The sequence below is a fragment of the Falco cherrug genome, chromosome 6 (genome assembly GCF_023634085.1).
Source record: "Falco cherrug isolate bFalChe1 chromosome 6, bFalChe1.pri, whole genome shotgun sequence".
Classification (NCBI taxonomy): domain Eukaryota; kingdom Metazoa; phylum Chordata; class Aves; order Falconiformes; family Falconidae; genus Falco; species Falco cherrug.
The window spans coordinates 32,713,365-32,726,358 of record NC_073702.1 but is presented as its reverse complement, the minus strand read 5'-3'; the positions used below and the strand labels follow the sequence as shown (position 1 = coordinate 32,726,358).

The window sequence follows — 12,994 nt, the reverse complement described above, 5'->3', positions numbered from 1 at the left end:
AGAATGCCTTTAACTTTTGGTCAGTGCTGAATGGGCCAGGCAGTCAGACTAGATGATCATTGTAGGTCTCTTCCAACTGAAATACTCTATTTTGTAAGACACCATGGCTGATTTTCAGTGTGCAGAAACGTTACTCCTCACGTAATTTTTTTGAACTGCAGCTGGTCTGTGTCATTGGTTTATTTATTTTTCCTGAGGACTTTGTTTTCTTAGAAAACATTGCTTTGCTGAAGCACTGCCAATAAAAGTGGCTTCCTGTCAAAACAATACTTTACCAGTTGAACAGTGGGCAATGTCACTTTCAGTTTCATTTCCCCATTCCTAATCTAATTTAATTTCTGTTGTTCTAAGCTGTGCTAAAATTTCTCACAAATAGTATTATTCAAGTAACAAAAAAGTTTTTCTGTGATGCTCTTTATTACTGCTCTAACAACCATGTAGAATCTATGATACTAATTTTTTATGTTATGTTAATATAAAGTAATTATTGGGAGAACTGAAAGTTACTATGAGTGAGCGATCAGCTTTGGTAACTTTTCCTCATTCCTACGTAACTGCTCTATAGCAAGCAACTTTTCATATTGTCATGAAACCTTTCTCATTTCCTTGTAGCTTGTAACCATTAACGTTTTAGGTCATGCTATCTTTTGAATTTTCATTATATTTAAAATGGATAAACTGTATCTCATTAAAATGCTTGCATAACACCAGTTCTAATCGTTAATTCTTTAGACTGTAGGGGAAGCTGGGATAATTGAAAGTATACAGCTGAAGAACTTCATGTGCCATTCAATGTTGGGGCCTTTTCAGTTTGGATCAAATCTCAATTTTGTTATTGGAAACAATGGAAGTAAGTATTAATTGCATCATTTCTTTGTCAAAGAGCACTTCTGTTAATTTAGAAGATGTAATTTTTATTTGAAAAATAATTGCTAGCCATCTTTTAGGAACAGAGACAGATTCACTTTTGGACTTTGGAACCACACAGGTCTATTCTAGTAGTTTAAGGCTGGTGAAAAAGTTAGGTCTTCAATTTGGAGATTTGCAAAGATGTTGTAAGTATAAATCTTTCCATAGCTAAATCATACATGAATTTGTATTTAAACTAAATGTACTTCAGTGTTTGTTATTAAATGCACAGTAATTGTCCAAGTATATGTCATGTAGAAACTGTTATAGGGGAAGGGAGTGATACTTTCTTATGTGAGATCACTTCTGGCAGTGAGGATTTTTTTAAAAAGAGGATTTTAAAAATTAAACATAAATTTTGAAAGAGACCTTAAAACCTTTCAGATAGTAATATAAATGGTAATGTGTATTTGATTTCCTTTGTTGTAGATAAGTTTTCTGTGTGCTTGCAAGGAAGGGGAGATACTTTCCTCCTGAGATACAACATCTTGTTGAAAGCAGATTGCTAAATAGAAATAACAGAAGTTGGCTCAGCGTTTGGGTGTTTTTTTAGGGAGAACCCTGGAAGTTGCAGATGTTTTTCTGGAGTTATCACTATTTTATGTATTTGTTCAGATGACAGAGTTTGGACTTCAAGTGCATGAATACATAAGCAGTCAAACAAAAATATGTAATATGGGTGGACTGGATAAAGAATTACGATAAATTCTTATTAAAAAAAGTTCAATGCTTTTGTTACAGGTGGAAAAAGTTCTATATTAACTGCTCTTATTGTTGGACTTGGTGGAAAAGCCACTACCACTAACAGAGGTTCCTCATTAAAAGTGTTTGTACGAGATGGAGAGACGTAAGTAAAACTTTTTCAGTTTTAAGCTTGAATATGTTTAGTGATTGTGATTCAGGTTAGCTGATCAGTTTTCTGTTCACCTTCACTTTCTCTGTTCTCTTCTAGCAGCATGACACTGAAGAGACCATATTTAAATAAAACCCCAAAACTACAAACAAAAAACACTAGAAGTTTTACCAGTAATTTACCAGTTGTATACCATTATCTTTGAATTGTCTAATATGGTGATATGTCCTGCGTACCACCTAGATCTTCTGTATTACTTACACAACGTACTTGGATATCCTACAGAAAAATCGGTTTAATTAAAAAGAGTTATAGGAAACTAGTTATCATTATTCTGTGAGCTATGAGGTTAATTCCTTTTCTGTCTTTCTGGTGAAATAAATGAATATACAATATAAAGACCTTAACGTACAGGTGGGTTATTAAACATACAGGAAGTGGATTCTTGTCTGCTGCAAGAGTGGGGATAACATGTTTAGGGGAATCAATAAGAGAGGTGGTTTACAACATTATTACATGTACATAAAGCTGTAACTCAGAGACCCAGACTTTTCCTTTCAGAGGTGCTTGTAATAAAATTGTTGGCAGTATCTTCCTTTATATATAAACAACTTCATGTTTCAGCGTTTGCTTGAAAAACAGAAAATACTAATTCAGAACTGAAAGCACATCTCATCTTTTCTAGAAGAGTGCTTTAAGTATTCTGCTATAGATTACTTTGGTTAGGGATGGCTGTAGAAGCTAAGCAACTGTTTTCTACAGGAGCCAGTTTGGGGACAGGAGAACAACTGAAAAGTAACTTGATTCTGCAACCTAGAGATGAGGGCAGTCAGATGGGAAGGGAAAGTGGGGGAGATCTGCTCTCACAACTGTTTCCTTTTGGCTCGCGATTTATCTGAAGCGTAGGAGGTAAAAACAGGTTACTGTATGGCAGCCTTTCTGGCCATGCGTCTCTGATGCTGTTTTGGTTCAAATAACATGTATGTATCTTCTCATTGTTACTATGACTGACTTCCAGTTACAACCTGTACAAGACCTAACAATCCTTGTGGAAAATTAGAATGTTCTGATTTTTCATAATATTTTTTTTAAATATTTGAAAGTAATTTCAATTGTCTTTTTTCAGTTCTGCAGATATTTCCATAAAACTGCGAAACCAAGGCAGAGATGCATTTAAACCAGAAGTGTATGGTGACTCTATTATCGTGAATCAGCACATTAATCTGGATGGAAACAGAAGTTACAAACTGAAAAGCAAATCTGGTTGGTAGTAGTTTTTGTCCTCAGTCTTAGAAACTCTTGAAATGCTTTCATTGCTTTCAGTGCCTTGATGTTAGTAAAGGATGGTGTTTCTTATTTCATTTATCATTGAATGATGGCGATGTCCATTTTTTGTGTTTACCTTAGACTTAAGTATTTGAGCATGTCAAAAGGAGTTGTCAGGTTCCGTGTGATGTGAGGTCATACAGTATTTGTCTTTATGAAAATCAGCTTGTTTGATAAGGCTGAACATAGTTTTTAGTCTTTTTGAGTTTTTATTGAATCGGGTGTTTTACTTTAATTCTGTCACAGAAGGTTTATGAAGCAAGGAGGGACTTCCAATTAGAAGTCTTTCTGTACAAATGCAAATGTATCAGAAAAATTAAACCCAGCTGACTGTGTTTCTCATTTAAGGCTAAATCTGTGTTACAAAAATACTAATCCCATTTTTTACGTTTACTAAGAACCGCTAGGTTGAACGAAAGAACGAAAGTCTAGGGCATTGTATGTCTCTACTTCAGACCTGCTGCTATTTTTCGTTTCTTTTTTTACCATTAGGGACCTTAATTTCTTCAAAGAAAGAGGAACTTGTAGCAATACTGGATCACTTTAATATACAGGTAATTGTTATAGTGCTTAAATCCTGTGCAGTTTAATACATCAGCATGCAATTACATGCATTACAATTCTTCAATTAAAAATTAATGTTCCATTTTGTTAAATGAGAGAGGGTCACCTCTTCTGTGTTATCTCAAGATCAAATGCCATGGCAAAAGAAAATTGAAATTTATACCTCATGCAATGCACGATAAGATTCTGTCCGAGACAGGTAAGTATCTGCTATGATCTGAGGGCTATGAGTCACGTATCCTGTTAATAAAAGTCTTGGCATGTGTAGGTTTCTTTCATACCTGAGCCTTTCTTTTTTTCTGCTCATTATTTCAGTTTTTGCTGTTGGAGAAGTTTGAGTGTGTTTTTGGTGTTTAAGTGATTAAGGAAAGATGAGGAAGTGCACATGAAGTTTAAAATATTCAACACATTCAGCCTTCCAAATTTTATAAACTTGTGTTAATATATATTGATTTTATTTTGTGGAAACTTCATAAGAATATATGCAGCAATTAATTGCATTTAATGCAATACTTTGATCAATTAAATGAGAAATGAAACTGATCTTGTGAAATAAATGGAAAAAAACAGACACTGTCTTTTTAGAAGTTAGTTATCCTCCTGGAAACAATTCTTTAGTTGTCTTTGACGTTCTGATTTGTACTTGATGGAGTTGGTTTTTTTTTTAATTTCTTTGTTGTTTGTTTGGTTTTAAGAAGAATGGGTGAGAGGAGTAGAAGTCTTTATTTGTGGATCTGCTTCTCTCAGCTTATTACTGAATTGCTGGGCATGGAACAGGGAGATGGTTTGCTCACTGTCATGGATATATAGAGTTACATAAGAACTTTTTTGCTTAAAATAAAATGAATGTAATACTTTTACAGGTAGATAATCCTGTGTCTGTTTTAACCCAAGAGATGAGTAAGCACTTTTTACAGTCTAAAAATGAAGGTGACAAGTACAAGGTAAGAGTACTCATTTAAAATTTTGATTAAACATTAAAATACTGATTTGAAATTTTTAGAGGTGGCATTTGGAGGAAAAAAATAAATCTGAGTTCCTATTTTAATAACTTGCTGTGGGTTAACTCAGGTAAGCAGCTAAGCACCACACAGCCACTCACTTCCCTTCCCTGTTGTCATCTACTTGGGATGGGGAAGAGGAAGGAGAGTAAAAGCAAGGAAACTTGTGGGTTGAGATAAAAATTGTTTAAAAAAAATGAAGGAAAAGCTGGAAGAAAAGACAAAGCAAAACAAGACAAGACATGCTAAGCCAGTCACTCTCCACCTCCCATGGGTAGACTGATGCCCAGCCAGTTCCTGAGCAAAAGATGGCTAAACCCGCTAAACACCTCTGGTTTTGGCTGGAATAGAGTTGATTTTCTTCATAGCAGGTGTGTTATAAGGCAATGTTTTGGATTTGTGTGGAAAACTGTTGATAATACAGAGATGTTTTTGTTATTACCTAGCAGTGCTTACCAGTGTCAAGGTCTTTTCTGCCTCTCAGACCACCCCACAGGTAAGTAAGCTGAGGGTGCACAAGAAATTGGGAGGGGGACAGTGCCAGGAGAGCTGACCTGAACCAGCCAAAGAGATGTTCCATACCAGTGAACATCATGCTGGGTATATAAACTGGGGGAAGAAGAAGGAAGGGGCAAATGTTCGGAGTGATGGTGTTTGTCTTCCCAAGTAACTGTTACGTGGGATGGAGCCCTGCTTTCCTGGGGCTGACTAAATATCTGCGAACTGCCAATGGGAAGCAGTGAATTAATTCCTTATTTCGCTTTGTTTGCTTGTGTGGCTTTCGTTTTGTCTAATAAACTGTTTTTATCTCAACCCACAAGTTTTCTCATTTTTACCCTTCTGGTTCTCTCCCTCATCCCACTGGGGTGGAGGAGTGAGCCAGCGACTGGGGTTAAACCATGACAATGGAATTGAATAGCTCTTTGGTTGGTTGGAGTCACTTACTTGGTTGTTTCCCCTCCTAACCTCTTGCACACTCTGCCAGTGTATTCTCTGGGAGAGCAGAGTGAGAAACAGAAGGCCTTGACATACATACAAATGCACAAATTTTGGTATATGAATACCAAGCAGTGTTTAGCACAGCTACAACATTAGTGTGTTACCTGTATTGTTTTGGTCACACATCTAAAACACGGTACCCCAACAGTTACTGTGAAGAAACTTAACTACAATCCAGGCAGTACACTGTCTTGATTGTAGCAGTCATCCACTTGCAAAAAAAAGTTTTTGAAGTTTCTTTTCTCTATAGAAAAGGACAAATTAAAAAAACAAACCCCCCCCCCCCCCCCCAAAAAAAAAAAACCCAACCCAACCCAAAAAAACAAACCCAGGACACAGCTGCGTTAGTTCATTATTCAGAAATATCCCAGCAGTTATTTTACTTTGGGCATCATTCAGCTTGCATACAAGTTGGCATGAGTGGTCTTTCTGTGGTAGTTATTTGAAGTTCACTTAGGTAAACTGCTGAAGCTGGCATTTGTGTCTTTTTGTTCCTTTTTAGTTTTTTATGAAGGCAACTCAGATGGAACAAATGAAAGAAGATTATTCATCTATTATGAAAACTAAAGAAAATGCATGTATTCAGATAGAACAAGGAGTAGAGGTATGTAAAAGCTGAATTAATTACTGGTACAGATCTGAGCACTGAGATAACTATAGGAGTTAAATTACATAGTTTTGTTTTGTGTAGGTCTCAGTGACATTACATTTTTAGAAAAAATAAATCTTTCCAAGACTTCATATGGTATCACAGCTTTTTGCACTCAAAATTGAGCCTCTCTGTCTTTTTTTGAGATTTTTGTGTTTTGTTTTGTTTTATTTAAGCATCTCCAAGAACTTAAGCGGCTTTATTGTGAAAAAAAGGAACGTTACAAAAACATTGGATTTGTGAATGACATGCGAAACAGTCTTGAAGATTTGAAACATAAAATGGCATGGGCAGTGGTAAATGTCTTGTTACAATGTTTCCTCATATGAAATGTACTTTTAAATTATTCCCGATGTGCTGTGGACATTCTGATATATGCTAATACATGCTTCTATTTAGGTGAGTGAGATGGAAAAAGAAATAGAGCCAATCAAAGAAAGCATCAGAGCTGAAGAAGGAAATACAGAGAAGTTTGTTCAGAAGCTAGAAGAATGCCGGGTACCTATGTAGTTTAAATCATACATCACTCTGGTTTTAGCTCTTTGACTCAGTAATTAAGATAATATTTAAACTGTGATTGTCTTCTACATTGTAAGCTGAAACTGGCAATCTTAGCTTTTCACAACCAGCTAAGAACATTCCCATTTATATATCTTTTCAACCATCTGAAACTTAATGGTAACATTTGCATTCCACATTTCATTTGAGAATAATATTAGGACATTTTGTTTTCTGTTGTTTAGTAGGGGTATGTGTTTATGTTTTTCATACTAATACTTCTGTTTCAGGTAAGGTTTATATCATTGTGGCTGGGAGTTTGAGATGACAAGCATTACATATACCAGTGAACAGTAATTTAAACTTTTATTGTTGAGAGTACTTACTAGATGCCTATTTCAGTGAAGTTGGAGCATTTTTCAGGGATCTGTCATGTAGGTTTGCTTGGGTATCATTACCTGTAGAAAAGGTCAGTGTCTAATTTCAGAAGATATCTGGAACTTTAACAGACTCATTGAATGGTACTTTAAGACTTCTGTAGGTAACAAGAAAGAGTAATTTTGCCAAACATTCAGATTCACATACAAAATTTATATTTTGCAGAGAAACACTAGCCATTGTTATTTTGAACTTGTAAGTCTATTAAAACTCCTTCTCCAAACTTTCTTGATCGGTACTCAGTTTTCATTGAATTTTTAATATTTTTTTAATGTTTAAAAAAAGGAAATGTGTATTGCTTGACAATTAAGATGTTATTACTTTATAGCCTAATATGTCTGTGTGGTGTTGAAGGAACATTGTTCGAATACTCATTTCACTTCTTTCCATATTATGGTACTTGACCTTATTGTATTGAGGCCTGTCTTTGAGTAAACTGTGAGTTAGAAAAGAAGGTTGCTGTTTATTTCACAGATTTGGTAGTCTGTTGGTTCCCTGAGAATGTTCCTTTATTAATTTTCATCTTAGATTATTCATAGTAGCAATGACTTGCTTTATTTCTTCTAACAACAAAAAAAAAGGCAAATGAGGTATGTCAGATGGATTCTTTTGGGACATATTTCTTCTGTAGCTTTATGAAGTTTTGAAGAAAATTGTTTCATTACTACTTGTGTATTATTCTCTTTTTGCACCAAAGATAAAAGTGAATGAAGCAGAAGAAAAGTACAAAACAATACAAGACAAGCTGATAACAGTAAGTGAAGAAGCACAAGTCCTGCATCCTCAGTGTATTTCTTTGAAGGCTGATGTGCAGGCAAAAAGAAAAGCAGTTAATGAAACAGAGGTAGGCAAAAAGAACTTTCGAAGTTCATACCAATTTAAAAGCTTTAATCTTGTCCACGCTCTACTCGTATGTACTTCTGCATCTGTGTCTATGCTTCCTGAATCCATAGTGCAGTTCAAAAGAGGTGCAATTTCCTGCCTGCCTTGCAAGTAATTTTGTTTTCAGGAGCCATGGGGTTTATATCTTTACACAGGTGTTAAGCAGTGTTAAGCTTATGTCAACATAAATATGATTCAAATTAAGTGTGTTATTCTTTTTTCACATTCTTGAAATTCGAGTGATGTTTGTCTGTTTTGATGCAGTTCAGTATTTATTTACTCAAAAATGTAGTTCTCTTTGAAATGATTTCTTGCTTCTATCGATTAAACTACTGTATCCCATTTCCTTCACAGGTACTTTATAATCGTTTCAAAACTGAGTTAAAACGGCTGGGAAAAGATGATGAACAGCTATGTAAACGAATTGAAGAACTGAAAAGCAGGTAAATACAGATGCAGTGATTATGGTGCGTGTTTATTAAAATATAGGTATGCAAGGAGTGACCTCTTCTGATTGATGAGAAAATCTGCAGTAACAGAAAATATGTAACTGGACCCTCTAAATTTTAAATAAATATTTAAATATTTCTGATCCTGCGTACATACCAGTTGTTTGACTGGAAGGTGATGAGGTATTTGGGCAGAAAAAGTTTTTCTTTATTGTTGAAGATAATATAAATGTTCTAGCTTCTATGGTGTTGCAAAACAAGTATACCTTAAACTAAATGTAATAGGAATGTAACTGGGTGAGTGTTATGTGTGATTACAAATAAAAAAAACCAAACAACAAACTGTTCATGCTTTGTAGGTCTTGTAAATGCACAGAATCTTAAATGTAATTTTCTGATGCATAAATCTTTTGTGTGAAACAGTGTCACTTAGAAATTATCAGTGTGGTTTTAAAATACTGACTTAAAATCTTTTCTAGTGCTAATCAGTTTTCGGAGCCTGAAAAATTGGAAAGACAAAGGAAAATCACACACTTAAGGGAACAGTTGAAGGCATTCCATGATGAAGAAACGATGATTGGTCAACAGATGGATCAGTTTCAGCAGGCTATATATAAGTGTAAGGAAGAATGTGCTAGAGTTAAGTAAGTTAAGCTTTTTGAATGTAATTGTTTTCCTTTCTTTCAAGTTTTAAGAGATACTTTCTTGTACCTCCATTCCCTGAGGTATTAGGCTTTAAGTTTTAGTTGTTTTTTTCCCCTCTAGTTTATTTTAAGACTTGCTAAACTGTTGTCTTTGGTACAACATGACTTAATTGAGAAACTTTTGGAAAATTAAGAAAAGTGTTGTGTCATTAAAGGTGAAAAGCATTACTAATTTAAAGCCTGATACAAATCCATACTGTCAGTTTAATGCCCTTCTTTCTTCCTCCCACCATCTTATTCTTATCTCTTATTCTCTTATCATCCTATGGGCAAACTGTGCTTTAAATTTTTCCATGTTGTTTAATACCCTAGTAAATCCTGATGTCATGTTACAAGATATAAAACACCACATAAGGAAATAAATAAACTTTAGAGGTAATTATTTTATGTGTAGTTAAAGGTAAATTTATAGACACTTTGGAGCGCAAGGTTCAAATACCAACTTAGCACATACTCGAGCTAAAAAAAGCACTCTCTGGCTTTGATGTGGAAACCTGGGCTTGAACAATGTTACCAGAGGGGATTATGGTGATCTTGTCATTTATTGTCTTAAGAGATTTGAGAATTGTTGCTTATTGCACTTGATGCAAAGACTTTAAACATCTTTTATCAATTACTCTAACCAATAGTTACTTTGTTTTGTTGAAGACCTTTACAGAAGATAGTGAAATTGAAGCATATGGTTAGAAATAAAATAAACTTACTATAGACTGTTAGAAAGAAAAAAGTCTTTTAAAACTCTTGCAAATAGTAATTTTCTTTCTTGCTTTTTTTGTCTTATGTTTCTTGAAACTGTAAAAATATTGTTGTATGTGTGTAGCTAGCTGTACATTGAAATAGAGGTCCTGATACACTGTCCCATTATTACTTGAAAAATGAGACTATAATTATCTTAATCAAATTAAGGCTTCATAAGCTGTTGCTGCTGAGAAGAATTCTGTTCTCTTAGGAGAGAAGGCTGTGATGTGAAACAAGCACTGGATGCCAAGCAGAAACAGCTGAGAGAGCTGAATGATAGTAAAACAAATACCTTGAAAAGATATGGACCACATATGCCAGCATTTCTTGAAGTAGTTGAAGCAGCCTATAGGCAAGGGCGGTTTAAACACAAACCTGTTGGACCTATAGGTAAGAATGGCTGCTGAAAAAGACATTTTGCCTCATGAGTTTCATTGCATAGTTGCTAATGTAAGAAGTGAACTAGAGAAACTATTTGTTCTTTAAGCAGGTTCAGGTATGTCTTTTTTTTCTGTACTTTCTGGACTAAACATTTTATCCTGGTAGGTTGTCTTTTGCTTCTGTCCTTTTTGTCACGTGAACTAGCTAACATCTACTGGTTTTCCTCATTTTCCAGCTGTGTTTGTTGAGGTATTTTATATAGTTACAATGGCAAACTTTCAGTGCACCCCTCTGACTCACCTGCACTCTCTAAGCATCAGACTACTGTGCTTGGCTGCTTGTTCCTTGGTGGATAGCACTGTCCAGCTCTTGAACAGAATTTGTTCAAAATGTCCAGTGGTTGACTAGTAGGCTTGTCAAACTTAATGCTTTGCATGGAGCAACTCGGACAGAACCAATTGAGATTTTCTTGGGAAGTGGTTTCAAGTATGTTTTTTGACCAGCTCTGATAGTGACTGCTATGTTCAGTTTGTGAATGGGAGTAATGCTTCAGCATATTTTGGATGTGAGTGTAAAGGCCAAGTACTTAAGTACTTGGCATTGACTGCAGGGTAAGAACATGCAAACCCGTGTTCTACTGAAGGCAGCTGATATAATAGCAATCTTCGTGTGTGTTTAACTTGCAACATAGTTGTTCCTCTGCTTTCACCTTAAAGCATTAAATTGTTGACAAGCAATCTTTGCCTTGACATACTCCTGCTGAGCTTCCATGAAAATTGGTACCTTAATGGAAGGTAGAAGTGATCTGTCAAGGATCTTGGAAGAAAATGTAGGCTTCCAAGCATGTATAGAGAAATGATATGTCTGTGTTCTCAGGGTAGCTTGCCTGCTGTGGGGTTTTCTCTCTTTTAGTTAACTTGTTAATTTTTTTTTTTCTTACAAGAAAAGTTTATTTTAGTCTCTTTTAAAAAAACCCACAAACATAACAAAACAAAAACCTTGAGTGGTAAAAATGCACTATTGGATGTTTTTTTATGGAACACAGCTCCTAAAGCCTTGTCTCTTCTGTCTTTATTTAGGTGCTTTCATTCATCCAAAAGATGCTGAACTGACCTTGGCTATTGAATCTTGTTTAAAGACCCTAGTTCAGGCATTTTGCTGTGACAGTCATAGTGATGAAAGAAATCTTCAGCTACTGATGTCAAAATATTATCCACGTGGATTTAGACCTCAAATAATTGTAAATAAATTTCAGAATGAAGTTTATGATGTTAGGCAGAGGTAAGTTGTTTTGAATTTTTTTGCTTAGCTGTGATGGTTCGGATTATTATTAGTTGAAAATAACTGTAGTTTTGTGGGTTTTTTTGTTTAAAGAATCTCATGTGAGTTTTATTAATGATCGTTTTTCTTATTTTCTTCAGAGGAACTCATCATCCAGAATTCCCAACAGTTCTCTCAGCACTGGAAATAGATAATGCAGTGGTTGCCAACTGTTTGATTGATGTGAGGGGTATAGAAAAGATCCTGCTGATTAAAGTAAGGCTCTAGGTTCCCTATTCATCTTTAAAGAAAAAAGTTTTCTCTTTGTATGTAGGATATACAATACATTCACTGATGGTGTCTGTAATGGACAAAAGAGGTAGAGAAAGATATTTTTTTGGGGTTGGGTTTTTTTTTTTTTTCCTTACCCACTGAAGAGAGGTGGCCCTGATGACTCAGCAGACCTAGACTGTATCAGTTACCAGTGTTACAAAGGTAACCACTGGAGGGTTCCCAGTAAGGCCTTCTTGGCATTCAATAAACCGTCAGTGTCCACTTCAAACACTGTTTTCTGTCATGGGCAAGACAGAGTAAACTGACAGCCCATAGTGAATTTAAATACTGGCATTTATTTAAGAATCAGTAAGGTCAGAACTTTTATTTCCACATACTCTTTTCCCTGCCCCTCAACTCTGCCTTCATAGGTCTCAACTTCTGTCCCCAGTAGGAAGGTCGCAGCTGGTCAGGGAATGTCAGGCAGAAAATATTACTGGTTCCTGCTGTGCAGCTGCTCACAGATACCGGTTTGGGCTATTACTGGCCAAAGTCCCCGGGCATTCCCTTGGATTAGTCCCTAAAGATCTCTTCCTATGTGTATCCAGGGGTCTTCCCTGGTTGATTCTGGGATGTTCACCACCACCTTTCTGGGTGTCGAAGTATTCTGGTTTCCCAGTCTTAATAGTCCATGTGTATGTGGTCATCAGCCTCCTAAAGGCTGTCTTTGTCTCGTGTCTCTTAAATAATAGATGGGTTCAGGATGTGTCAGTTTCATGAGGTCCAGCTGTTACCAAGATTTGCAGCCAGCTCCTACCAGTTGTACCTAGCTTGTGCTTGAGAGTTGAAAAGTTCCCTTTCAGATATTCAGCCACCCACTCTTATATGACATTATCAGCTGCCTGTTAGCATTCACAGCTGAATTTATTTTTCGCCTACCACAATCAACACAGCTTCTTTGGACTCTGCAGTCTTAAAGCATTTGAGATGAGAGAGTGCAAAGAAACATGCTTGTGGATAGAGTCTGATAAAATAAAGAAATAGCAATGATCAGTTATTAAGTAGGGTTT

The 12,994-nt window shown here is 35.7% G+C and overlaps 1 protein-coding gene across 4 annotated transcripts in view; it reads left to right on the top strand.

Moving 5' to 3' along the window:
- SMC6 (structural maintenance of chromosomes 6) overlaps positions 1–12,994 on the top strand; it is a 35,983-nt gene that overhangs the window by 6,734 nt on the left and 16,255 nt on the right. For all 4 annotated transcript variants that reach the window (XR_008732677.1, XM_055713034.1, XM_055713036.1 and 1 more), the window contains exons 3-16: positions 733–850; positions 1,651–1,756; positions 2,889–3,025; positions 3,581–3,642; positions 4,516–4,596; positions 6,155–6,256; positions 6,478–6,597; positions 6,701–6,799; positions 7,935–8,081; positions 8,474–8,562; positions 9,048–9,212; positions 10,222–10,400; positions 11,471–11,672; positions 11,813–11,927. Coding sequence is in view for 3 of the 4 variants with exons in the window: in XM_055713034.1 (XP_055569009.1) it covers positions 733–850; positions 1,651–1,756; positions 2,889–3,025; positions 3,581–3,642; positions 4,516–4,596; positions 6,155–6,256; positions 6,478–6,597; positions 6,701–6,799; positions 7,935–8,081; positions 8,474–8,562; positions 9,048–9,212; positions 10,222–10,400; positions 11,471–11,672; positions 11,813–11,927 (1,722 nt within the window). In the remaining variant the exon portion in view is untranslated. The remainder of the gene's footprint in view (positions 1–732; positions 851–1,650; positions 1,757–2,888; positions 3,026–3,580; positions 3,643–4,515; positions 4,597–6,154; positions 6,257–6,477; positions 6,598–6,700; positions 6,800–7,934; positions 8,082–8,473; positions 8,563–9,047; positions 9,213–10,221; positions 10,401–11,470; positions 11,673–11,812; positions 11,928–12,994) is intronic.